This window comes from Sus scrofa, chromosome 3 (assembly GCF_000003025.6).
Source record: "Sus scrofa isolate TJ Tabasco breed Duroc chromosome 3, Sscrofa11.1, whole genome shotgun sequence".
Lineage (NCBI taxonomy): Eukaryota > Metazoa > Chordata > Mammalia > Artiodactyla > Suidae > Sus > Sus scrofa.
Genome location: NC_010445.4, coordinates 121,964,822 through 121,992,226, shown reverse-complemented (window position 1 = coordinate 121,992,226; position 27,405 = coordinate 121,964,822). Strand labels below are relative to the sequence as shown.

At 40.4% G+C, this 27,405-nt stretch overlaps 1 protein-coding gene across 1 annotated transcript in view; it reads right to left on the bottom strand.

Annotated features, from left to right (window-relative positions):
• Positions 1-27,405, bottom strand: part of NBAS (neuroblastoma amplified sequence) — a 359,592-nt gene that overhangs the window by 250,099 nt on the left and 82,088 nt on the right. Inside the window, 9 exon segments of the mRNA XM_021087823.1 lie at positions 3,810-3,946; positions 4,525-4,629; positions 10,459-10,537; positions 10,800-10,940; positions 11,824-11,975; positions 15,645-15,770; positions 16,465-16,722; positions 18,285-18,478; positions 21,059-21,122. Coding sequence (XP_020943482.1) covers positions 3,810-3,946; positions 4,525-4,629; positions 10,459-10,537; positions 10,800-10,940; positions 11,824-11,975; positions 15,645-15,770; positions 16,465-16,722; positions 18,285-18,478; positions 21,059-21,122 — 1,256 coding nt within the window.

Genomic DNA, 27,405 nt, shown 5'->3' with positions numbered 1-27,405 from the left:
ACAGGCTCTGCCGCTGAAAAATGGACGCCCTCACAGGAAAACACGGCAAGTGAACACAAAGTTCTTTGGCTGTTCAATGCAGTGAACAAGGAAGATCATTTTGTGAACATTACAACTGAGGAGAAATTGAAGAAAAAGCAAAAGAGGCTGAAGATTTAGTCTTTCCAACTCAACTCTCTGCTGTGTGAAAGCATGATGCAGTGAGCAGGGAATTCTGTGGGTGTGTGAAGCACACCTGATGACAAGGAGCTGTGTTCACTCGTTTCAAAATTCCTACCATCGTGCCAGGCATGTGGAAGAGGCTCCATTCATGGTGAGCAGGTAAGTGCAGGGCGGTGTCCACCTTCCAATAATCAGACACTTTGTGTCCATCAGCCCAATGCTTCCAAGTGATTTGAGATGAATGCTAAGTACTTAAAGAATACAGTCCCCCAAAAGGAATTAAGTCCTATGATTGATTATATCTTATGGATCTACATGTCCATTAGAATAAAACCCTAGGGTAAAGAGTACAGGCTTCAACTATGGGCTAAAATAGCAATTGAATCTTTTAAGGCCCTGGGAACCTTGGTGAAATATTACCTGGGTACCTCCCAAGTTAACAGCTCAAAGTAGACTCTGTCACAATCCCTTCAGGACAGCCTTTAATCTCTTTTGCAAAAGGGCACTAGAGGCACCTAATCTACTGAGTCAGCAAACATCTTTAAAGAACCCACTACACAAGCACCCTCCCCCACCAGGCCCTGGGGATCCAACACTAAGGAAGAGATGGCCTCTACCCTGAAGAGTTAGTGAGTTTAAGGCTGGGTGCTTATTAAAAAAGGGAAGAAGAGACAAAAAGGCAGTAATAAAAATGACTATAATACAAAATAAAAAGTGCTATACTATAAGAATGAATGAAGAATTATGAGACTATAGGAAAAGGAATAATTTCTTTGACCTCCCAGTGAAGACCTCCCAGAAGACACTGTCTGAAACCTGCGGTTTCGCTCTGCAGCCACATAAAATCGTAAGTAGAGAGAGACATACTATTAAAATCTATTGTTCTTTCTCTAACTATAACAAAAATACACTCAATGTGAAAGACTTTCCTGAAAAACAAAGATTTACCAAAAACTGTATTTTCTCAGTAAGTTGAAAATAGAACTGAAGGACTCATTAGAAATCAGTCTTTTCACAGGCTAAGCAACATATCCCAAAAGAAAGATTCAAAATAACATCTTTTAATTCCCTCTACTGTTGTAGTGTACCTAAAGTATTTATTGCAATGTAAGTCAGTATGGCAGGCCCCAGAACGGAACATTCAATGATAACGTATTAGCATTGGGCATTGCAAAACTATTCTACAAGCCAATCCTGAAATTTCAGGTTAAAACCAAATGTTTGTCCAAGCAATCAGCAGAAGACAATGACAATAAATGCATTCAAATCTAAGGATAAATCGCCTTTAGAAAAAACTTTTAGGAGTTCCCATCCTGCTCAGTGGTTAACGAATCCAACTAGGAACCATGAGGTTGCGGGTTCGATCCTTGGCCTTGCTCAGCAGGTTAAGGATCCGGCATTGTCATGAGCTGTGGTATAGGTCACAGATGCGGCTTGGATCTCGCCTTGCTGTGGCTGTGGCGTAGGCCATCGGTTACAGCTCTGATTAGACCCCTAGACTGAGAACCTCTATATGCCCTTGGTGCAGCCCTAGAAAAGGCAAAAAAAAAAAAAAAAAACTTTTAGACAGTGGTCATTTTTCTGTACTAACAATTTACAGTAGAAAAAGTCATTTCCATTCAGATTAATTTTGCAAATAGAAAATAAATGAATTATACTGTGAAATATTTATAAATACATTTATCACTATTCAGATCTAAAAGAAATTGATTGAAAAGTGCATCCCAAGCTTCTTCTCTTAATTCACTTTTATCACAACAAAGAATTACTTTTGTAGTACAAACAGTAGTGCAAAACAAGGAGTTTATAATTTCTATTTTTAGAGCTTACTGACCTACAACTCTAAATAATTATAAGTTCAAATCCTAGCAACCCTTACACAAAGTTTAACATACTATTAAACCTCTGTAAATATCAGCTTTCTATGATTAAAGAGATTAATACAAAAATTATTTGGAGACCAGATATAAGTATGCCAAATACATAGTAATTACTCTATAAATATCCATTCATCATCATCATCAATCTAAGCTTACATGGTATCAGGACAAGGTACAGAGGAGGAATGAGGAAGCCAAATGATTCCCAATTCCAACATATCCCTTAACACTGTCGGTTGGCAGTAGCTAAAGTGTGTAACAATGATTTCAGTCAGAACTGGCATAATCCCTCTTACAGTGTTGTCTAAATTACAAGCAGAGTTCATACACATTAATTTGCTATTACTAAAAATATGCAATGTGAGTAAGCAAGATATGGACACAACGCATTATTTTAAGATTTGGCAAATAAATTTAGAAAGGATAAATCAGATAACTAATGACTGAGCCATATTTACTAATGGACTTGTTCACTGCATGCAAAAGGTCTCACAAATGGGGAGTTCCCATCGTGGCGCGGTGGTTAACGAATCCGACCAGGAACCATGAGGTTGCAGGTTCGGTCCCTGCCCTTGCTTAGCGGGTTAACGATCCAGCGTTGCCGTGAGCTGTGGTGTGGGTTGCAGACACGGCTCAATCCCACGTTGCTGTGGCTCTGGTGTAGGCCAGGAACTACAGCTCCGATTCAACCCCAGCCTGGGAACCTCCATATGCTGCGGGAGCGGCCCAAAGAAATAGCAAAAAGAAAAAAAAAAAAAAAAGGTCTCACAAATGGACATATTCTTGCCTTGTACCTCTATGCGGTCACTGACAGAAGCAAGGTGTGCTCTGCAATCCTCTCTTTTCCCAGGGGCCACTCAGGCCTGGGGCTGATGACCTGCCCATCTCTGAGGTAAATACAGCTGAGCCTTGAATGACAGGGAGGAGGAAGGAGCCAACCCTCCATGCAATCAAAACCCACATATAACTTACAGTCAGGCCCTTAAATATGAGGTTCCCTCTGTACACACAGGTCCACATTCTCAGATTCAACCAACCAAGGATCGTGCAGTCCTGTAGTTTTTAGTATTGAAAAAAATCCACATGTAGGTGGAACCACCAAGTTCAAATCCACATCATTCAAGGGTCAACTGTATATTCTCTTTTCTTCACTTCCAGGAACTGATGTTCTGGCCTTTGGAAGACCACCAGGCAGAACAACTGAGACAATGTTTCCCCCGGACTTCGTGTCCATGTCATATGTCACAACCCTACTACCAAGCAGCCTTGAACTGAGATAAGGAGCATTAGTCTAACAGGAAAGAGGTACTTTGATCTCCCATTTGTCTTTGTGCCTCTGGAATAGGGAGAACAGGTTGTTGAGACAAGCAGGATTCAGATATTCCTGGGTCTCCTGTACCTACTACTTAATACTGTCAGAACTATACTTCAATTTCTAAAAGATACGACTAATTCAAACACACGTTGTTATCCTAAAGACTACTCTTAACCATAATACCATATTGATCACAAACCATGAAATCAGAAGGGTTTTTTTAAAAAAAGAAAAGAAAAGGCAAAGTTCATGCTCCTTAAGTTAAGGTGAGCCTATTATGCTAGACACATTTTGGCTTCAGGATCACTTAAAAGTAAGTTAGAAATAATTTTATAATCAGAAAAAAAATTTAAATAGATTACATTAATTTTGTTCTAATTTAAGGTATTCAGCATGAAACAAAAATTGTTATTTAGAAAACAGGTAAAATTCAGTGAACATAGTATACATACCAAGCTTCGGGCAACAAAACAGAATATTCGTGTGGAGAAGTGGTCTCTGGGAAGTTGGACAGAATCGCAAGGCGATGAGGAAGGAGGTCAGATCCATGGTAGGTGAACAAAATTTCTAGGGCTTGTACATTACTTTCCTGTACAAAAGGCAAGGTGTAAGCTTCTACTGTGAACCTTAGAAATAAAGGAGTGATTTTGTATGACAACATTCCTAACCTTAAAACTTACTTGTTTATGCAGTTCTGACATGAAGTGCTTTGAAATATTCCTGATTTTTCCAGGTCTGTATCACATTTCTCAATCTAATACTCTAAAAGCTATTTTTAGAACTAGGAATGATGAATAAAAAAATTTTTTAACATGATTCTATTTTCAGAGTTCCTGCTGTGGCACAATAGGATCGGCAGGGTCTCAGGAGCACTGGGACACAGGTTGGCTCTCTGGCCCGGCACCGTCAGCTAAGGAAACAGCACTGCCGCAGCTGCAGCTTAGGTCACAACTGCAGCTTGGACTGATCTATGGCCTGGGAGCTCCATATGCCACGAGGCAGTTAGGGGGGAAAAAAATTTTATATGATGATTCTATTTTCTCTACATTTATTAATATTACAACAAAATAAAGGAAATATAATGATACATGCATGCAAAAACATTAACATGGCTCCAAGACTTAGAAAGTGTTAATAACTATAATTGTTTTATTTACAAAAAATTACCCGAGCATAAGTTCTTGCTGAGAGAACAATATTCTGATTTCTGAACTTCTTAAAGAATTCAGCATCATATCTCTGTTCAGATGCATGAGGCACTCCAAGGATTTCCTGAGGGGAAACAGTGATTTAATGAAAAGCTTTTAAATATGGGTGACAAGAAAATATGAAAAACCATTACAATTCTGCCTACCTAAATAAGTAAGGCCTGAATTAATTAAACTCTCAACAGTTAACTAAAGTACTACATCTGCATTCTTGCCTTTATTTTGAAAATGGCTATATTTATAAATGCTGTTAATTAAAAAAAATTCAGAAGTAAACGAAATAGGCAGTAAAATTAATTACAAGAGGACAACCAAAATCCACCTGGTAAAAACAAATGAGCAGCAATTAAGCATGACTGTGTACTATGGGCACCTACCACAGCTGTATGAGAACTTTAGATTAACTTTACTGCTGCTGGACTGATGCATGTAAATTGCAGACCAAACACTCTTAAATAATTATTAAGTGTCAATTATGTGCTAGGTGCACTGCAATGGCCAACAGGCACATGAAAAGATGCTCAACATCACTAATGATTAGAGAAGTGCACATCAAAACTACAAGGAGGTACCTCCTCCTATCAGTCAGCATGGCCATCATTAAAAAGTCTACAAATAGGAGTTCCCGTCGTGGCGCAGTGGAAACAAATCCAACTAGGAACCATGGGATTTTGGGTTCAATCCCTGGCCTTGCTCAGTGGGTTAGGGATCTGGCGTTGCCGTGAGCTGTGGTGTAGGTTGCAGATGCAGCTCGGATCCCGCGTTGCTGTGGCTCTGGTGTAGGCCGGCGGCTACAGCTCCGATTCAACCTCTAGCCTGGGAACCTCTACATGCCACAGGAGCGGCCCTAGAAATGGCAAAAAGACAAAAAAAAAAAAAAAAAACCTAAACATAGAATTATGATATGACCCAGAAACCCACTCCTGGGCATATATCCAGACCAACTATAATTCAAAAAGACACATGCAGGAGTTCCCATTGTGGCTCAGCAGAAAAAAATCTGACTAGCATCCATGAGGACGAAGGTTCAATTCCCAGCCTTACTTGGGTTAAGGATCTGTCGTTGCCTTGAGCTGTGGTGTAGGTCACAGATGCAACTCGAATCTGGCGTTGCTGCAGCTGTGGTGTAGGCCAATGGCTACAAATCCAATTTGATCCCTAGACTGAGAACTTCCATATGCTACAGCGCAGCCCTAAAAAAGGAAAAAAAAAGGGACACATGCACCACTATTTCATAACATGACTATTCACAATAGCCAAGACATGGGAACAACCTAAATGCCCACCAAGAGATGAATGGGTAAAGAAGATGTGGTGTGTATATATATATATATATATATATGTATGTACATATATGTGTGTGTGTATATATATATACACACAATGGAAAATTCATCAGCCATAAAAAAGAATGAAATAATGCCATTTACAGCAGAACTAGAGATTATCATACTAAGTGAAGTCAGTCAGAAAGAGAAAGAAACGCCATATGATATCACTTATATGTGGAATCTAAAATATAACCCAAATGAACCTGTCTGCAAACCAGAAACAGACTCACAGACATAGAGAACAGACTTGCAGTTGCCGAGGGGGAGGGGGAGGGAGTAGGATGGGTGGGGAGTTTGGGGTTTTCAGATGCAGGTACTACACTGGAAACGATAAGCAACAAGGTCCTGCTGTACAGCACAGGGAACTGTGTTCAATACCTTAGGACAAATCATTAATGGGAAAGAGTACTTAAGACTGTGCATGAATACTTACCTCAACTGCAACAAAAATTATAACACAACATTTATACCAACTATACTTCAACTTTAAAACATAAAAAATAAAAGGTACTCTCCAGGAGGCAGGTGGATACACAGGTCGAGAATTCTTGAGTAAGACATGTTAGCTTGTGATGCAGTTATTAAGACAGAAGTGAGAATGTCAAGGGAGATTAAGGAGAATGAAATGAAATGAGGAACAATGCCATTAAAAAGATGAGCAAGGAAAAGGAAATCTGTATCTGGAAAGTGGAGGAGCGGCAGGAACAGGGGAAAAAGAACTGAATGCATACACAAGGAAATCAAAGAAGAAAACATTTCTAAAATGTTCTTAGTTCCGACTCCTCATCTTCAGTGATCATTTGTTTTATTTCACCTCAGTTACACATCCCATGACCTTACCCTGGATCTCATTCATCACGAAGAAGTCTCTGTGACAACTCAAATGTCAAGCACAAGACTTGTGCCCACTGCTCCTCTTCTCCCCACTCCCTCTAGGGTGTGTAGTATGTGGCATGTCAACAAATCCCCCACCTCGCTGAGGCATCCAATCCACTGCCCCTACTTCTCTTTCCACCTCCTATCTCCCCTCAAAGTCTCAGCCCTTCTAACCAGCTTAACGTCCCCAGTCCATCCTCAGGAGGAGACTTCAATCCCTGCTTCCTCTTTATCATCGGCACCTGGCCAAACTTCCTCCCTAGTTAAACTCAACCATAAACCCTGAGTACAAGTTTCCCAAAGTCCCTGGAGAAACATGACAAAACCAAGCTGACAGCTCACAACAAATTTCTACATCTCAACTTTCTTTGGATCTCGAGTCACATGAACCAACTGTAAAAAAGGATTTGGAAGGCAACCTGGGAAATCTGAACATGAAGTAGGTACCAGAATAACTACTAATTCTGCTATAAATAATCATGTTATTGTGGTTCAGTCCTTACCACATTTAGAGATACATACTTTAGTATTAATGAGATACTTGGAATTTGCTTTAAAATACTTAAAAGACAGGAGTGGGAAGGTGAAGAATAAAGGATACAAACTGGCAAAATGTTGGAAATGGCTGGTGCTGGTTCATGAATACATCAGGGTTCATTATACAATTCTCTACACTTTCATGAAGGTTTGAAAAATTTCAAACTAAAAAGCTAAAGAACTGCTAAATCCAAGAGAGCAAAATTCAAATAGATACTTTCTGCTGTCCCTTGACACTCCTCCACTTCCACTAGAAGTTTTCTTTGCTACTCTGTTAGGAATTTTTCCAGTATTCTTTCATTCTTTCCAGAACTTCCACACTGTATTCCGCTGCCACCACTCTCTGCTGAAAACCCTGCTTCACATATTCTTTCCTGAAATGACACTATCAGATGGGAAGTCCTCCATTTTCCAACCCACTGTACCTACCTATCAACCCGTAAATACCAGTATGATTTTCCTTCCTTCAGCTGCAACAGGAAAAAAACATGTATCTGCTTCTTAAAAAGCCACAGAACTCCACTAATATGCTGGATCCCATTGCTTCCATTTCTAAAATCATGCCAATTAGTCCCTCTTTCTTCTGTTCGTAAATTTCTCCTCACCCTGTATTGGCTCGTTCCAATCAGCATACAGACAATACACCTTCTTTCCATTAACAAAGCAACCCTTAATCTGATGCACTCCTCTAGCTACCACCAGCTTCTCTGCTCCCTAAACAATAAACCTTCTTGGGAAGGAGCTGCCCACAACCCTGTCTCCACTTCCCCATTTCTCATTCCTTCCTCAACTCTCTCAACCTCTGACACAGGTTCAGTTCAGGACAGAGCAGGAAAGCCCTTTCAAAATGTGGCCACAAACCATTCTGACCATCTCTCCTACCTTTACTCCAGGCCTCCTCCTTCCCCACCCCCTCAGCCTCGCCACCCTGACTGGCTTCCTTTTTCAGGAACATGCCAACTTCTTTCATGGCAGAAGGCTTTCTTTCCACAGCACAGGTTACTGAATCAGAGTCACCTAGCTATGAGTTCTTGCTTCCTATTTGTTTAGACAAAATACTTACTTACCCCTCACTAAGCCTCAATTTTCACATCCATAAAATTGAGAAGATGATAATGCCTGTCTCAAAGGGTTGTTAAGAAATAATCTGAATTCGGTACCTAAGACACTGGCGGACAAGTAAGTCCTCAGCAACGTTGGTATTGTTTAAGGTATTCTCTTATCTATTAGTTTCTTCAACCGATATTGACTGAGCTCCTCAACAAGCCAGGTATCATCTGGGCTCTTGGGATACTGAAGAAATCAAGACAAAACCCCTGCCCTTATGGAGCTTCCAGGCTTGCGTCCCCCACACAGCAGTCCCTTAGCCCCCTGAGTGGGCCTTACTTCTTTAAGGACTAGTTGAAATACCATTTCCCAGAGTCTTCTCAGACATCCCCACGAAAAATGCAGCGTTTGGCTCCATTACGCTCCCTCATCAGTTCTCCATATCACGACTGCCTTACAGTGAGGACTCCAGAGGTCTCAAGATTATTCTTTGCTCACCTCTCTACCTCCAGCACTGGCATACTACCTGGCATACAGTAGGCACTCATGTAAAATTTAAATAAATCCATTTTAATCTCATTTATCACAGAATTAATAAAATGAGCCATGCCCTACGATTGCAATGCAATGGCCATTTCTACCACCATCTAGCTGGCAAGCCATTATACTGGAACATTTTCACATCTAACTTTTACCAGTCAAACTCATCAACTTCACCTACTTTTCAAAAGCTTAGCTTAATTCCCTTTTTGTGAGCTCAACAAATACTTTAAATGTCACTATTACAATGCAATAATAAATGCATTTACTACTCTCAAATAAATAGAAATTCAATACTAAAGAATAATAAAGGAAAACTAATGGAGAGTGAACTCTGAACATTTTATGGGACTTTTTAAGGTATCAGTGAAACTAAAGCTAAGTATAAAAAAAATAATAAACTATATCTGTATCTTACAATAAACTACATTATTTATAGTGAACACAGAAATTCACAATGTACCTTTATATATTACCTATATATATATCACAGAACTTAGCGACATAATAAAAGATATGTTTAAAATATATATGACAATCCAACAGTCAAACTAATTGTACTAAAGATAAAACTATCAGGAATTCTTTTTTTAACCTGTTTGCGTGAAGTGATATACTAATTAACATGTTTTCTAATAACCACAGAAATTGTCTTTTTTGGCACTAATGTTTTGTTTGAAAACATTTCTAAATATTAACATTTGAAGAATCAAATGCTTTTACTTGCCTGCAGGCATCAAAAGTACTAAATACCTCCATTATTCTTGGGATGGGCACCACAGTAATAGCTGTGACATTTACTGAGTCCCTATAGGTGACTGCTGTACCACGAGCCAAGGGATGCCCACAGAAGGAAGGCTACGACAGATGGAGGAAGTAACCTGCAGATGAAGTCAAACTTCAAAGGTGAGAAGTTTGTAATAAATCCTGGGTAACTTAATCTATGAGGATCATGTGAAAAAGCAAGCTAAGCTATGTATTTGATGAAATGTTTCTCACACCTTTAACGATACCTAAATAATCTGACAGTACAGAGTGCTACTGAAATACCCAACATAGCACATCTGTGTTTGGGGCCCTCAAGAAACAATTTTGAAAAATACTCTAGGTGTCTAATTTAGGCCGCAATTAGGATCAAAGTTCAACGAACTAAATTCAAACCACTAACAAATCACTAAAATAAAACAAGTCAGAAGTATTCACATTAAGAATACGAAAATCAAATGTATACTAAAATGTGGTGCTGTAGACAGCTATATGCTGTAATCTTAAAGTTTTAAATGTAAAATAAAAGTCAATGAAAAGGACGGTAAATCTAGGAAACACATATGCTCTGAAATAGCAAACGCATTTCTATTCCCTAGACTAACAAAGCAAATTCTGGCCTTTCACGAATCTCTCACTTTTACTAAAACTGATATACAAGAGAACCTGCTTCTGTATGAAATGAACTTTTCCCCAAAGAGCTCTCAAGACCAAGAATATCAGATATTAAGGCATTCACAGCATTTATAATGACAGATCAAATGAACATAATTGGTTTGATTATAAATACTCCTTACCTCATATGTTACCAGCCGATCTAAGTAGGTTAATAATTTCAGTCTACAACGGCAAAGTTCCTTTTGTTCCAGTGTTAACCTGTTTAAATAAGCATATTAGGCCACATATTCAGCTACAAGCCCATTTATCTAAGATCTAAAATAAAATAAAAATGATCAATATTCCATTAAGCCCAGAACTCATGCAACAGTATACAAAAGCACAAGAGTAAAATAATATTAAGTGAATTTAAGTTGCTGAAATAGTGTAGAACAATCATCACTAGTCAAAAAAAAAAAAAACACTTAAATTTCCAGTTATTTTAAAGAAATTACTAAGTGAACAGTAATAAATCATTTACTTTGAAAAGTTCACTAGTTTAAGTAGTTCTTGTCTCTTCTTGAGCTCCTTGTCCTTTTTCTTCTTGGCAGGCTCTTCGTCAGCTGGGGAAAGCTCCCCATAGGAGATACTGTCAATGTCCACGTCTCCAGGTAAAGTAAATCTGCAAGAGAAAAAAAAAAAATCTATTTTCTTTTTTTTTTTAATTTCAGGTAGTCAAAATGCTTTTCCACTACTTCGACTGACTTTTCTTAATCAGTGCCACAGAAACAACCAATTATTTGAAAGTTTTTGCTCTTATAAGCAAAATGATTCACTCATTTACATCCATAGGATGGGCAAAAGTCACCAGTAATCTTCAGAGGCAGAAATTCGAAAAAAATCAAGAAAATGGAAATGGCTTAGAAAAACATGTGAGGTTAGAGCCAGCTAAGAAGAAACCGTCTATGGAGAAAATGCTCCCAGAATTTACAATGTGAATCACTTCTATTTAAGGTCTTAAAATGATAATGAAAGTCTGCCTCAGCTGCATTACTTATCAAATATGCTACCACATTTACATCTCCAAGAAAGTTCCAAATGCCTGATGAACAATGGCTCTTGTCAAATAACTTTATTATTGTTATTAACTGACATTTCTATGGTGCTTAAAAGTTTATTAGGTGCTGTCACAAGATAGATAATTTAATCAAAGTACTTCTTGAAGAAGGTAATGATGCTAACAGAGTGGATGAAGCTCAGCCTTGCGTATGGTGGCTCATCTGACTAGTAAGCATACCCAGGTACACGCCACAATAGGCCCCCAGCTTAGAAACGGCCTGTATTCAATAAGTGTTTATAGAATTTGCTCTTTTCTTAGCATCAAGGTGTCATATACAAACATATGTAACATAATAAAACTGTGACCTCAGATAAAAAAGCATTAATCAAAGGCAACTGCTTCATTGCAGAACAACCTAAAGAAAGCAAAGTTTACCCTTTCCAATGTCTCAGGTTAAAGGTTTTCACAAAGCCACCTTTACGTTTTGCTACTTTTTGTCACCAACCTGCCATCATCCGCTCCTTTCCCTATTGCTAGAAGGGCCTCCAGGTCTGTGCCCTTCAGTCCATATTGAAGCAGTTCCTTTGCTGCATCCACATTTTCAGGAACTCTTTCCAAACACTCATGAAGAACCCAGGATCGTTTCTTTATTTTACTCTGGAAACAGAGGCATTAAAGAACTCATGACATCTGATAATACCTGACAACTGCCTTCTGGAAACATAAAGCTATACCTGAGGGAACAGAGCTACCTACAGGCAGCTGCTAAGAAGTTCAACATCAAAAAGCTATTTTTGGACTTCCCATCATGGCTCAGCAGTTAATGAACCCAATTAGCATCCATGAGGATTTGGTTTCAAACCCTGGCCTAGCTCAGTGGGTTAAGGATTCAGCGTTGCCATGAACTGTGGTAGAGGTCGAAGACACGTCTCGGATCCCACATTGCTTTGGCTGTGGTGAAGGCAGGCGGCTACAGCTCCGACTGGACCCCTAGCCTGGGAACCTCCATATGCCACAGGTGCACCCCTAAAAGCACCAAAAAAAAAAAAAAAAAAACAAGTTATTTTCCTAATGGTAATTAGAACTGGATGCAGGGAATATGATCCCAATGGCCTGCTTTTCTTCTCATGAAATGTTTCACATGGAAACAGAAAGCTCAGTAGTACTTTTTTTGGAAACATAAAAAAACTTCCCAAACTTTGATAGTTGCTCTTTAATTTGTATTCGGGCTATATGAAAGAGTAGAAATTAAAGCCATTAAGGAAGATTTATCCTACTGTAATGACCAAGTTTAACTTTGAAACAAAATTAAGGAGGTTCTGTGCTTCTGTATGAGGCTGTGTACATCAAGGTTTGTGTTTCCTTGACCATGAGATGTATCCCAAAGCACGGGTGATAATTTAATTATGAAAAGGCAGGATACGCTGCTCTTTGTAAAAGCCAAGGGCCCACTCCTCCCTCCCACAGCTCCCTCGGACTCCGTTAAAAACCCCTGACTAGCCCTCTTCCTATGAAGAGTCCCCGTGGATATAAGTTTAAAGTAAAATCCATTTATTGCCTGTATACGCCTTCACGCTTTCCCTCATAGCAATGCTTTCCTCAAATGTTTCTGAATTCCCTTCTCCTTCTCCATGCCCATGGCCGCCTCACCAGTCCACGTCATCAACACCTAACACGAGGGACACTGCAGGAGCCTCTCGTCCTTGGCAAGGTTTCCCACCTGAACCCAAATCAATACATCTTTCTAATCATACGCCCCAATGTTCACAACCATGGAATCTGATTTAACAGACTGGTTTACTTACAGAGCTCATTTATTCATCCAAGAAATATTTACTTTATGGGCGCCATGAAAATAGACATAAATACAACAGTGAATAGGACAGTCTTAGTCACTGGTCTCATGAGTCATGCTTGTTTGTTTTTTCTTTTTTTTTTTTTTTTTATTTTAGGGCCAAACCTGCGGCATATGAAAATTCCCAGGCTAAGGGTCCAATCAGAGCTACTTCTTCCAGCCACAGCCAGAGCAATATAGGATCAGAGCCATGTCTGTGACCTACACCAAGCTCACAGCAAAGCCGGATCCTTAACCCATTGTGTGAGGCCAGAGACCGAACCTGCATCTTCATGGATACTAGTTGGATTCGTTTCCGCTGGGTCACAATGGCAACTCCTTCATTTTCTTTTAATTTGCTCATACAACTCTTCCCAGTAAGAACACCTTCCTCTCTTACTATTCTAGAAGGCCTACTTTGCATCTTTCCAAATCCCAGCCCAAAACACCTTCACTATATGATAAAGACTTCCATAACTAGAGTCTACAGTGACTGCTACCTTCACTGGGTTCCCACAGCACGTATCTGGAATCTTCCTGTACGGTCTTTTCTATTTTAGGCATGAAGCTTGTCTTCTCAGTAAGATTATAAGCTCCCAAAAAGTGAAGGCCATGTTTATGCCAGGCCCAGACCCCTTCACCACGCCTGGCATGGTGCCTTTACTCTTCCTGTTTATTGTGCTGGATCACATATTTCCCCCGATAAAATAATGCACTTGGTCTGTCTTTCCTAACATCTGTCAGCTCCTTCAGAGACCAAAACTGCCTTTTATTGTTTTTACAGAAAACGCCACTAAGTGGACACGCAAGATCTTATGTACTCACTGTCCTAAGTCTCAAAAGATAATACAGTGTTCTCATATTCTAAGGCAAATACACGCAACTCTGCCTTCGTCCTTTATTTCATTATCTTGCATTTGCTCTCATCTCTGATCTCTTACTTATATTAACAGTTCATCTTCCTATTTGGTTGAAACATCAACTTTTTACCTACAACTTTTTCAGGTTTTTTTTTTTTTTTTATCTTTTTAGGGCCACGACTGAAGCATATGTAAACTCCCAGGCTAGGAGTCAAATCAGAGCTACAGCTGCTGGCCTACACCATAGCCACAACAACACCCAGATCCGAGCCATGTCTGTGACCCACACCACAGCTCACAGCAATGCTAGATCCTTAACCCACTGACTGAGGACAGGGATAGAACCCACATCCTCATGGATAACAGTTGCGTTTGTTACCGCTGAGCCACTATAGGAACTCTTGTTTTTATTTTTAATTATTTGTGTGTATGAATTTCTAGAGAAAACAATTACTGTGAAAATTTCCTAACATTTGTTAGAATATTCCTAAATGCAAAGATATTTTCCTTTCTAAATGTCACATGTGAAGTCACAACCTTCTAAAAGCAGGCAGGAGTCCAACTACCTCCTTACAAAGGTGCCACGGATCCCAATAAACAGACTACACGGTAACTTTAACTGTGGTCGCACGTAGCAGGAAGAATACAACTTAAGCAAAGGGGGGCATCTGGCAAGCTTGATACGGCTTTATCTACTATTGCCTCTCCTCTGCAAAGGAGAGCCAGCTCTGGGATAAACTACATTTCCCATTTGCAGCTGACATGATATTAAGCTTTGTCAACAGAGGGCGCTGGGGGCCACTGCAGGGGACGAGGCTGCTTCTGGCCCGGAGGTGCTCTGGTTCTTCTTGCTCCTGTCCTGGCAGCCGGCCATGCCTGGAGGGACAGGTGGTGGTGCTTCCTTCCCCCTCCTCGGAGACTACTTCCCACGGACCCTTGAATAGGAAGCTTCCTAAGCCAGGCTCACTTGCCCTTCAGAGGGAGTTTTTTCTTTCCAGTCCTAGCCCCCCAACCTCAGCTCCCTGGCACCCTTACAATAGGCACTCAGCGTGCCATCCATCCCGCCTTTCCCTGCTGCCAACCGTGGCAACCAAGGACCAGCCCTGGCCTGAGGCAGCTCCAAGAACTTCTCTTCCACCCCAAGTGCTGTAACCACTCCTTTCCAAGGACACGTGACTGAATCTCAGCCCAGGGGGAGGCCTCCCTGCCAGGTTTCTTCCCTCCCTGGGTACATTCCCTTCAGCCTAGAATTGTCTTTAGAGTTCTCTTTACCCTTGTACAGTTAAACCCCTCATTGCTAGAAATAATCAAAACTGTCCCTGTTCAGATTACTGTGTGGTCCCAGCTCCTGACAGGACCCTGGCTGATGCAGGGGCACAGAGGTAACTGAGGATGACCAAGGGAAAGCATCAGGCCCGCCAGGTGGCGTGTGGTGCCCACACAGCCTCAGCACCGAGGTCCAGCTGCAGAGCCGACAGAACCTGCTAACGAGGTAGTTTTTCAAGGTGAGTAAAACGCTTCGTCAGCTCTAGAGAAGTCAGCAACGGAAGTGCTCCAATGTGAAGGCCAACGACCAAAAGGCATCCCGAATGTTTGAATTTAAATACACGTTACCAAAGTACTTAAACATACCAAGTAATTCTGAATTGAAGCACTGTTGACAGCTGACTTCCTCCACTGCCTCTGATACACCAGGTCAGTATCCAGGCCATAGGTCTGAGCCAGAGACAAGGCTTCCTCATACTCTTCACTTTCAATCTTTGGACAAGGATAGGGAAACATCATATCACCAAACTGTCCCCAGGGTGGCTCTAATGACATAACGAATGACGACAATCCCTCGGCCAAACAGCTGGTCCGTGCCCCGAACCACCCTCACGTGCGCCGTGGCAGCAGCAGGTCACAAACCCGAGGGGCAAAGAGATCAAGTATTTCTTGTGAGGCTTTACCAGAAAGCCAAGAAATCGAGGTGAAATGCCCATTGTTTACAGAGTAAATGGCACGATGAGCAGTGCATCCAGGACTCCGCCCATGACACTGAACAAACACAGGGACACTCAGGGTTGATCGAATCCGCCTCCCGGCAACCCCCGACCTAAACAGCAAGCCTGCATTTCCTCCCTCACCATCCGTGGGCTGAGTGACCGCTGTCCTTCACCAGAGGAGGCGACAGATGAGGGCCCCAGGAAGCGGAGCAAAAACCTGGGCTGAGCCACCAAGCAGACGATCAGTCTAAGTGAATTCACCTTCATCCACTGTTTTTATTTCCATGACTCAGGCACAGGACCAGGGTTATTTTCAAAAGCTTTAGAATACTGGCATTTTTGACAGGTCGATGATGTAACAATCCCGCTCTAAATTTCTTCCTTTGTTAACAAAATACCTTTTTCTCGGGAGGTAAAATAAAACCCCATGCCTGCGACCTCTGCTAGTAACGGGGTGACACCCTCACCTTCCTCTGGTAGAGCTCCTCCGGGGTCGTGGACCGCAGGCTCACCAGGCGGTAGTGTTTGCTGATGGTTCGAGGCCGCTTCCGGGGCGGTGCAAACCGCTCCATCTCCGTCACCAGGTACAGGCCCTGCTGTAGGTAACCAAAGTAGCGAGCCTTGGTGGACGTTTCCTGATCAGAATCAGAGTCCTCTTCTCCTTCATCTTCTTCTGCCCCCCTTGTCTCCAAACGAGATCGTTTGGGGGCAAGTTTAATCTCGCACTGAATTGGGAAAAAAAAAAGAGAGAGAGGTTAAAGTACTTATGAGGAACAAAAGAACAATTTTTTTAATTTTTTTTTTTTTTGACGGCCGAACCTGCAGCATATGGAAGTTCCCAGGCTATGGGCTGAATGAGAGCGGCAGCTGCCGGCCTACACCACAGCCACAGCGACTCGGGATCCAAGCCAAATCTGTGACCCAGATACTAGCTGGGTTCTTAACCTGCTAAACCACAATAGGAACTCTATTAAAATATATATACATACATTTTACTTCTACTCTGGTTTGATTCATTAGCTCAGCCACGTGATTAAGACTAAGAGTGCAACTCAAAGGAACCAGACAACAAACGCAACACATGTCAAGGGCTCTGGAAATATGCACACACATTACCGGCTCCACATCTCTACAACGAAAGCCTGTTTTCATATACGGTCTTGTAAAATATATGGCTGGTAATTATTTTAGGAAAATAAAGGAGTCAAGTATGTAAATTCCTCTCTGTACCTGCTGTGAAAAGATTTTTTCAGTCTATTTAGAAAATGAACATGAAGGTATTTATTTGCTTTGCCAAGAAGAACCGTCCCACCACCTCCCCCCTTTAAACAATGTCTAAAGCTTCACAAAGTTCTAAGTCTAAAGGCCTGTCTGTTCAAGATAACTTTCATTTTAGACTTAAAAGAGTTGGCTTCGATTTTAAGCCATGGTTCTCTCTAAAGAATAACTTTAGACTCAGTACCAAACTTAAGAGTAAAAGACATTTGTCAATCTCCACTGAAGTGAAAGCTACTGAAGGACATTACCTTCGAAAGACTTAAAATAAGAATTCTAAATGACTAAAACATAACTTAAAAGAACCAGCCTTTTTTCAAATTTTTAGTCACAACAAGTAAGTTTTTCTTACGAAAAGAATCAGAAGTAGTAAGTTGTCATACTTCATGGGGATAGGTTAAAAATGTATGTCTTAGGTAGTAATACTATTTACACCTTAAGATAACTAGTCTACGGAAAAGAAAAAAAATATATCAAGTCAATGAAGATGAAATGCTTTATAGAGAACAAAATGACTACAAATGTTCTTCATCCTTACACAATGCAATTTTTTAAACTAAAACAAACCTTTTTTATACTATACTCAATCTCTGATTCCAGTAGCAACTTTATGTTTTTAAAGACAAGATTAAATAATGGGATAACCCAAATTTTTAAAAAATCAGGTATTTTAGATTTTTGGTACAACACATGTTTACTCTCAAACACAATGGTTGCTTTATTTACTTATTTTTTTTGTCTTTTGTCTTTTTAGGGCTGCATCCGAGGCATATGGAGGTTCCCAGGCTAGGGGTCTAATTGAAGCTATTGCTGCTGGCCTACGCCACAGCCACAGCAATGCCAGATCCCAGCCGGGTCTGTGACCTACACCACAGCTCACAGCAACACCAACCCTTAAGGCACTGAGCGAGGCCAGGGATCAATCCCGCAACCTCACGGTTCCTAGTCACATTCGTTTCTGCTGCACCAAGACAGAACTCCACAATGGTTTCTTTAAAAGGGAAAGCATTACCTCCAAACTTAAAAATCCCCCATCATGGGTAGCAGTGACTTGAGGTGATGGTTCAAACCATTCACAGGATTTTCCCAGTAAATTCTTTAAAGTCTTCACCGATGACACGGTCAAGGCACCAGAGCAGCGAGCCAAAGTCACTGCACTGTCCATCCACCAATTCACATCTATCAGTGGGTAAAAGGACTCTTTATCTAACGGGAGAAAAGTAAAATACACATACACCCATCAGTGTGGCTTAAATACGACACAGTCCAATAATTAAGTTTAAAACCATATTTGGGTCCTAAAGGTATGACAAATAAAAAATGGAATGTAGGTTGTCACTCCGATCTTTACTCAACAGTAAGATACAAAGGGTAATTTATTTAACAGACATCTGGATGCCACCAATTTGTCGGTCCCAGTCTTACGTTGTAGGGATGCAAGGTAAGTATATTAAGGTCTTTCCTCTCAAAAGACGAAAAACATTCAGATTTGTCACCATTTTCAACATGTAAGTTACAAGGTAGGTGTGTACTGAGAAACGGCAGCTTCCGCAAGGGCTCGGACCCTCCTCTGGATCGTCCTTAAGACACTAGGAGTGAGAGGTGCCCACTCTACACCTGGAGGAAAGGGGCATCCTTATCTCCGAAGACAGAGGGAAGCCAAGACGAACGGCAACAACAGGCCTTGCTGACTCTCTCCCAGTCTGTTACCCTTAGCTCAGACTCTCTGGTCCTACCATGTTTTCCACAACTTTCCACTCTGCATCCAACCTAGCATAAAAGTGATCAAGTTTAACTGTTCCTCAGGTCTTCGTTTCCTTATGAAGGCTCCTGTGTTCCCAACACCTGTGTTAAATAAATGTGTATGCCTTTTCCTTGTTAATGCATCGTTGGTGAGTCCAATTTCCAGGGTCTCAGCTGGAGAACCTAGTAGAGTAGTAGGAAAAAGAGTTTTTTCCCTCCCCTACGCTTTCCACTCATCAGAAAGAGGAAAACATATGTAAGACCAGTGAAGAATTTGGGAAGAACTGAAAATGAATTGTGGTTCACCAAACTGAGGCATTCAAAAGGAAATGCATTATATTTACTTTAATTTTATTGCCCTTTTATATCTTACTTGTTCCACTAAGGATCTGATGAGATTTAAAGGTAATACATACAACAGTAGAACATAAATTTTAAAATATATACAAACATTGGACTAGGAGATAGATTTTAAAATAGGTTAGTTCCATGAGAATAACTCATTATTTTAATTAAAAGCAAAGATCATAAAAAAAAAAAAAGACCAGAACAACCCAAAATTTTTCTTCCAAGTTAAGCATAAAGCAATCCATAAATAAAGCATAAATGAAGAATAAATAAAATAAGCACAAATAAAGAATGCCAAGAAAATATGAAAAGCAGAGTTCCTGGGCTTACAGTTAAGTACAAGGTGGTATGAAAAGGAGCAAATCATCTAAACATGCAGTCAGCCCTCTGCCTTGACAAATTATAGTTTTTCTCAAAAATGTTCTTCTGAATGAAAATGTTAGATGATTATTTGACAAAAGAAAATAATACATGAATATAACACAGGCTATTAACGAACCAATACTTTCAGGCTCTTTGTGAATTATAAGAATGATTTAATAAAGATTCCGAACCTCGCAATTATCACAGATTTTATAGGAGACACTTAAAAATTCAGAAGTATTTAGCCTGGGGAGTTTTGCCATAAGAAAAATGAACCAATTACTCAAAATAACTCAACTTCTTAATTTTTGGTTTTAATTTTAATCTACCAAATAATCGCTATTGCTTTTATTTAAATGTAAATATTGATTTTTTTTCTATTTATAAAAATAATACGTGTTTATTGTTAAAACAGTTAAAACAACTTTTTTAGACACTGGGATGTAAGGTAAAGAAAGAGAAAGCCTCTCTAATCTCTAGTTAACTACCACCCACCATACCCTCAGCCCAGCCCTAGAGATAACCATTCAAAGTTTACCCTATAAGGAATCCCCTCCAGCTAGCTCCCCCAGGTACATGCGAATGGAGCACACTTGTGACCTTTGAACTCAAAAGCCATGAACTTGTGCCATGGCTTGAGGAGGGAGAGCAGAGTGGCAGGCCCAGGCTCTGCCTCAGCCTTGGGAAAACCCGAAATATTAATACCTGACCATCTGATGCCTTGTCCCTGGTTCTATGAAAATCGTCCAACGTGAAACAGAAGAACCTAGAGACTTTTATATATAGGGCAGCAAAACAAGCCACATATGCCACTCTGGTCTAAGGATTGGCAACTGAGAGGCAGATACAAGAAAAGCTCTCTGCACTTCTCCTATTTGCCCAAAAGCAGGACATCAATTTACAAAGTTGGTCTCAGAAGGTCAAGAGTTAATCACCGGAGCCAATCTAGCCCCTTATCAGCCCAGAGACTGCACCAAAGGAATCTACATGACAACCTCGTCCTTATCTTTCATTACTGCCCCTCAAATGTGCCTTCCCACAATTTGTCTTGTCACTTCTCTATAAATTTACTGTTTCTGTTTGGGTGCTCATCTCTGCATGGGTGTCAACTCAGTGTTCATACGCATGAACTTCTCTTATTTTTCTCCTATTCATCAGTCTTTTGTCAATCTAATTTTACAGGGCCCTGGCCAGAGAACCTAGGGGAGTAGAAGAAAAAAAAAAAAAAAAAAAAGATGTTTTTCCCTGCCTCATCTAAAAAGCATCTAAAAAACATCTAAAAAACAACAAGAGTCTCTTAAGGTTTTAATTATCATATTTCATAAAACTCACCTTTGATTTTTTTCCTCTTCTCAGTAGAGAGTCTCCAATCAGGATTAAGGTCGTCATAGCCTGGCTAAATGTGGAAAAATATGCACAAAGACTTCTTGAGTCAACAATGTAATAAAAATACGAGAACATCAAGAGCTATGGATTATTTTTAACAAGATATAGAAATGATGCTTTCCTTTGATCTTTCCGTTATATCTACTTGAAATCTATTCTTCCCTAAGATCTTGAAAAGCAACCGTTCTTACACTTAAAAAGTGCACATGCCAGTACTGAGACTCAATTTAACAAAGAAAACAGTGTGAATAAGAACAATTACAGCAAGTATACAATACAAATGAAAGCAGGATATGCTAACAATGCTGCATACACACACACACACACACTGAGGCTAGAACAGCCATGCTGCTGTGAACCAACACGGGCCTGCAGTGAAGTGCTACCCTACCACTTGTGAGCTCAGCGATGCTCCAGGCCTTGGTGCTCACAGCCCTGAGGTTTGGACTCCACAACTTCCATGTCATCTCCAGTTCTAACTCTCAATGACTAAAAACATACAAAGTCAAAACACATATGGGAGTTCCCGTTGTGGCTCAGCAGGTTAAGGATGCAGGTTTGATCCGTGGCCTCACTCGGTGGGTTAAGGATCCAGCGTTTCCACAAGCTGCAGTGTAGGTCACAGATGTGGCTCGGATCTGGTGTTGCTGTGGCTGTGGTGCAGGCCAGCATCTGCAGCTCGGATTTGACCCCTCCCCCAGGAACTTCAACAGGTGCTGCCATTAAAAAAAAAAAAAAAAAAACACAACCACGCAGTCCTCAAACTCAATTCATTCACATTCTAGTCTCATGGCAACATAATGCCATGCCCAGCTCTGAGAAGGTAAGGACACATCATGATCTCTCAAACGTCACAAAACAATTGAGACTAAGCCACTGCCAGACACTTTCCAGGCCTGCTGTTAATTCCATAACCTCCAGAATCACAACAGTATGGGGGAAAAAAAACAGTAAAATATCAATGGGGGATTATACGGAATCTTAAGCCTGAAAAAAAGTGGTGCTGTCCTTCGGTCAAAACGTTGCTTTCTCATCTAAGACAACAAAATACGCATCTATGTTTAACCACCAACTTATCAGTCACTACCACTTTATAAAGTATTAAAACTAGTATTTACTAGTATTTCTTTCCATAGCCTGAAAGAGCTTTCTGCTCTCCACTAACATGATAAGTCAGTGGTTCAGAGGGGACCCTGAGGATAGAAGACATCATTCTTTCGCTTTATCAGGAAAAAAAAAAAAAAAAAGTTGCCATAAAAGGCAATTTATATATTGGGGGAAGAAACAGATTGTCCTGGTACTTAATTATTTACAAAAAAAATTTATGTTTCAAAAAATCAGAATAGGGCTTAATCTCTAGAATATATAAACAACTTATACAACCCAACAGCAAAAAAACCAATCAATCAATGGAAAAATGGGCAAAAGACCTGAATAGACATTTCTCCAAAGAAGATATACAGATGGCCAGCAAACACATGAAAAAATGCTCAACATCGCTGATTATAAGAGAAATGCAAATCAAAACTACCATGAGATACCACCTCACACCAGTCAGAATGGCCATCATTAATAAATCCACAAATAACAAGTGCTGGAGGGGCTGTGGAGAAAAGGGAACCCTCCTGCACTGTTGGTGGGAATGTAAACTGGTACAGCCACTATGGAGAACAGTTTGGAGATACCTTAGAAATCTATACATAGAACTTCCATATGACCCCGCAATCCCACTCTTGGGCATCTATCCGGACAAAACTCTACTTAAAAGAGACACGCGCACCTGCATGTTCATTGCAGCACTATTCACAATAGCCAGGACATGGAAACAACCCAAATGTCCATCAACAAACGATTGGATTCGGAAGAGGTGGTATATATACACGATGGAATACTACTCAGCCATAAAAAAGAATGACATAATGCCATTTGCAGCAACATGGATGGAACTAGAGAATCTCATACTGAGTGAAATGAGCCAGAAAGACAAATACCATATGATATCACTTATAACTGGAATCTAATATCCAGCACAAATGAACATCTCCTCAGAAAAGAAAATCATGGACTTGGAGAAGAGCCTTGTGGCTGCCTGATGGGAGGGGGAAGGAGTGGGAGGGATCGGGAGCTTGGGCTTATCAGACACAACTTAGAATAGATTTACAAGGAGATCCTGCTGAATAGCATTGAGAACTTTGTCTAGATCCTCATGTTGCAACAGAACAAAGGGTGGGGGAAAAAATATAATTGTAATGTATACATGTAAGGATAACCTGACCCCCTTGCTGTACAGTGGGAAAATAAAAAATTATAAAAAAAATCAGAATAGAATAAGGTATGTTTTAGTAAAAAATAATCAACTAAATTGAAAACTTATTTGACTATTTATAAGGTACCTTTGAAGTTTTCAGTACTGCCAGACCACCAGCTGGACCTCGCTCGTGGCACCAGATGCACGCCAGCGTTCACTTATATGCTCACACCTGTGCCTCCTCACTCACACTCTGGAGTACACGCTTCACAACTCTAAGCCCTGCCAACTACAACTACAATTCGGCTTTGGGTAAATTTAAGGACATATGAATTACAAAGAAATTTAACAAGAACTCTTACATGTAAGAAGAAGTCACCTCACTAGCCTAAGCACTTTGAGAATCATGGTTCATGAGCAAGAGCACCATGAACAAGCAGCAGCCTCCAGACTAGACCATTCCCAGTAGACCGCCTAAGTGACGGCTGTCTCGCGTGCAATCAGTTGTAAACCCAAAGTGAAGATTTGTTCCTCTGCATCCAGAACTGTCAGCCTTGTACTCCTACATCTACCAGCGCCCCCGCCCCTTCGCAGGAGCTGAACCAGTGAACGAACTCATCCATCTCTTGAATCACGGAGCTCTAAGTAGAACGCCTAAGCTATAGGCCCATTAGTTGACATAGCACAAGTATTTCTACACCTTCTCACAAGTGCAGTTTCTTCTGCGATTTAGTCAATGAATGCTGTGCACTTATGCTGTGAGAGGGAAAAGGGCAAAAACAACAACAGCAACACACCTTACAGGCCCCGTTACTCAAGCACAAGCTAAGTGATGGGAGTCAAAACTGCTAACTGCCCAAGAAGAGGCAGAGCGGACAAGTACTAGGGGTCTTCGAAGGATGAAAAGATCGTTTTGGATCTGGGCTTGAGAAAGATGAAGGGTGCTTAAAAGACACAAAGGCGCCTTACAGAGTTAGACGTTAAAGACCAACCGGAGAAGATCTGGGTGTGGGCAAAGGGTGGAGGAGGATGGCCCGGTGGGAGCGCACAGTGCAACGGCACACAGCTAGGAAAACACTAAGCTCGCTCAGGAACACAGGTAGGTCGGTTTAAAGTACAGCAGTACAGGGCATCGTGCTCTAATTGCATGCATTTTTGTGTGTTTTGTGGGATTTTTTTGGAGGGGAGAAAACGAGATCTTTTTTGCATTGTGCTGAAATTCCATTAACATAAAATTAACCATTTTTAAATGAATAATTCAGTGGCATTTAGTGCTTTCACAATGTTCTGCCACCTCCATCTAATTTCAAAGCATTTTTATCACTTCAAAATAAAACCGCGTGCTCACTAAGCAGTTCCTTCCCTTTTCCCTTCCCCTCAGCCCCAGCCACTGCCAATCTACTTTGTCTCTGTGGATTTACCTATTCTGGCTATTTTGTATAAATAGATTCCAACAATATGTAACCCTTTGTGTCTGGCTTCTTGTACTTTTTCATAATGTTCTCAAGGTGCATCCAAGTTGTAGCATGCACTGGTGGTTCATTCCTTTCGTGTGGCTGCATAATACTCACACAAATACACCACAATTTGCTATCTACCCTTGTAATAAAAGACATTTGGGCTGTGTCACTTGTGGCTATTGTGAACAGTGCTGCTGTGAACATGTGTGCAAATGTATTTGTTTGAGTACTTAAGTTCTTTGGGGTATATAATTGCATTTTTATCCTAGAAGTACATAGCAGATTGAGCCTATATATCCGAACTAAATGTTCAATTTCATCGTCTGTGGGAGTTTGATGAAGTTATCTGTACAGTATATTTAAGAAATAAGCCCAAACAAAATCCCGAACTTAACTCTGCCTCAGGCAGAGGCAGCCTGCCAGACTAGCAACCTGACAGCTGCTTCCTTGCCCTTTTCTAAGCTGACGTTCCCCCTGCTTCCCTCCTACTATTCAAACTGGCCCAGACTTACCACCCATCAACCCCATGGACTCAATCTGTGAGGTGAACATGACCTGGCCATGCCATGGGACATCTGGTACTAACTCTGTAGGCTGCTTTAGGACAGGCTCACCAAGCTCCCAAGACCCCCCTGCAAGTACAGGGGGTAGGGGTGGGCAGTGCTCACTCCTCGTCCTACGCTGATATATTCTGAAAAGCAACCTCCATGTCTCTCCTCTCTATGATGTGCTACCCCGTGTCTGAAAACGGCCGAAGGTGCCCTCACCTTATCGTGCAGCGGGTGCCCAGAGAAGGCCCTAAGAATACAGCTATAAATTTTGTAAAGAAAGCCTATCACAGCTAAAGCACATGGCTTAACTCTGTTTTCTTCAGATTTAAAGATTTTATGTGTTTATTTTTTTTTTTTTACAACTAGAACCTAGGTATAACAAACACTTTGTCACCAATAGCATAAAAGCAACCTTTCAACTGTTTATTCATTCCATAAACATCTACCAATATTTAATATGCTTTGTTCGATCACATGGAAGAAATGTATACTCAGTGCCTCTTCTCAAAGAGCTGAGAGTCTAATGAAGTTGTAAAAACAGCTGTGGATTATATCAAAATTAATCATAGGAACTGTCATCTTCCTACTTATCCTTCAATGATTTATCCGCTTAATGAAATTAGTCCAGCACCTACTGTATGTCAAAGAGCAAGTGAAATTGAATGGAAAAGGTTAAGTTTTGTGTCTACTACATCTGAGGAAGAATAAAGAAGCAATAAAATTTCTTTGGAGAAAAATTAAGGCAAAAAATGAGATGTAAATATATAAACATAACATATGGGCAATGTTTAAAATGAAAATCACTTTGGTAATTTTTCTATGTATTCTAAACATGAACAAAACTTAATACAGATTTCAAGCCAGATGGATTTTCCTATTGACAATAAAAGCCAAAGTATTTAATCAACTCAAAACTGGATACAAGTACATCAGAACAGGCACTTCCACAACTACCTTTAATCATTAGATTTTAGAGAGAAAATAATTCATTCAAATAAAGCACATTAACTTAGTTAACTTATTGCATGAAAAAAGTCCCAGAAGAGCTGAATTCAAAATTTGATAAAAGACTTTAAGGCTGTACAGGGCTACAGGAACATTAGTACTTTTTTCTCCAGCAAAGTTTAAGCTAAAATTACAGGCTGATTATATGCTATATATCACCATATACTGTATTTTAAACTAAGGGGCTGTCCATTCATTTCCCAGAGCAGCCATCAAGAAATACAACGCCTGTCCTACCTGGCTGACCCAAGGTCACTTGATTATTGCTAGAGGAATGAGAAAAGAGCAGTTGTTTCAAGTATTTTTCAGCTTTTTAAATGTTTTTAAGTGTTTTTCAGCCAGTGATGAATACACAAAAGGTACCATGTATTTGATAAGGGATATTATATACTTCTCGTTACTAAAATTTTCACATTCCCAGCATCTCTATATAACAAACTACACAAATCCAGGAGGTGTCACATAAACCACTCAGGCTATCTCTATTTCCCATTAATATCTTAGCTAATACCCAGCTTGCCCAGTTAGTCAGCATCTCTAAACATAAGTGCTATAAGAAGATTCTCTGAAAAAAGTGCTTGACCCATGAAGTCAGAGGACCTGAGTCAAAACAGAATGTTGATTCTGACTTGCCCAAAAGTGCAATTTCCCACATATAATAAAACATCAGGATCTTCCAAATAACAAAAGCTAACTATTTTATCACTTATACAGTGGTACCATGAAAAATGCACAGTACCTTCTGGATCAGTTCTCTGATGAGCCTAGCTGAAGACAGAAAACAGTTTTGAGAGGTGATGCACTCCACTTTTAGAGGGAAGGTGTAAGTTAACTTATTTCTCATTTCAGAGGAGACACAAAAAATGTTCCCTGTATTTAAGCTCCTGAGGTTGAACACTGAGGAGGTTCTCTCCTATTTAGAACAAATCTAGATCCAGTAAGACAAAGAGAGAGGCAGAGACGTGAAGACCAAAAGGAGCTTAGGCAGGGAAAGAATTTTCCTCAATTATTTCTAAGACAAAAAACTGA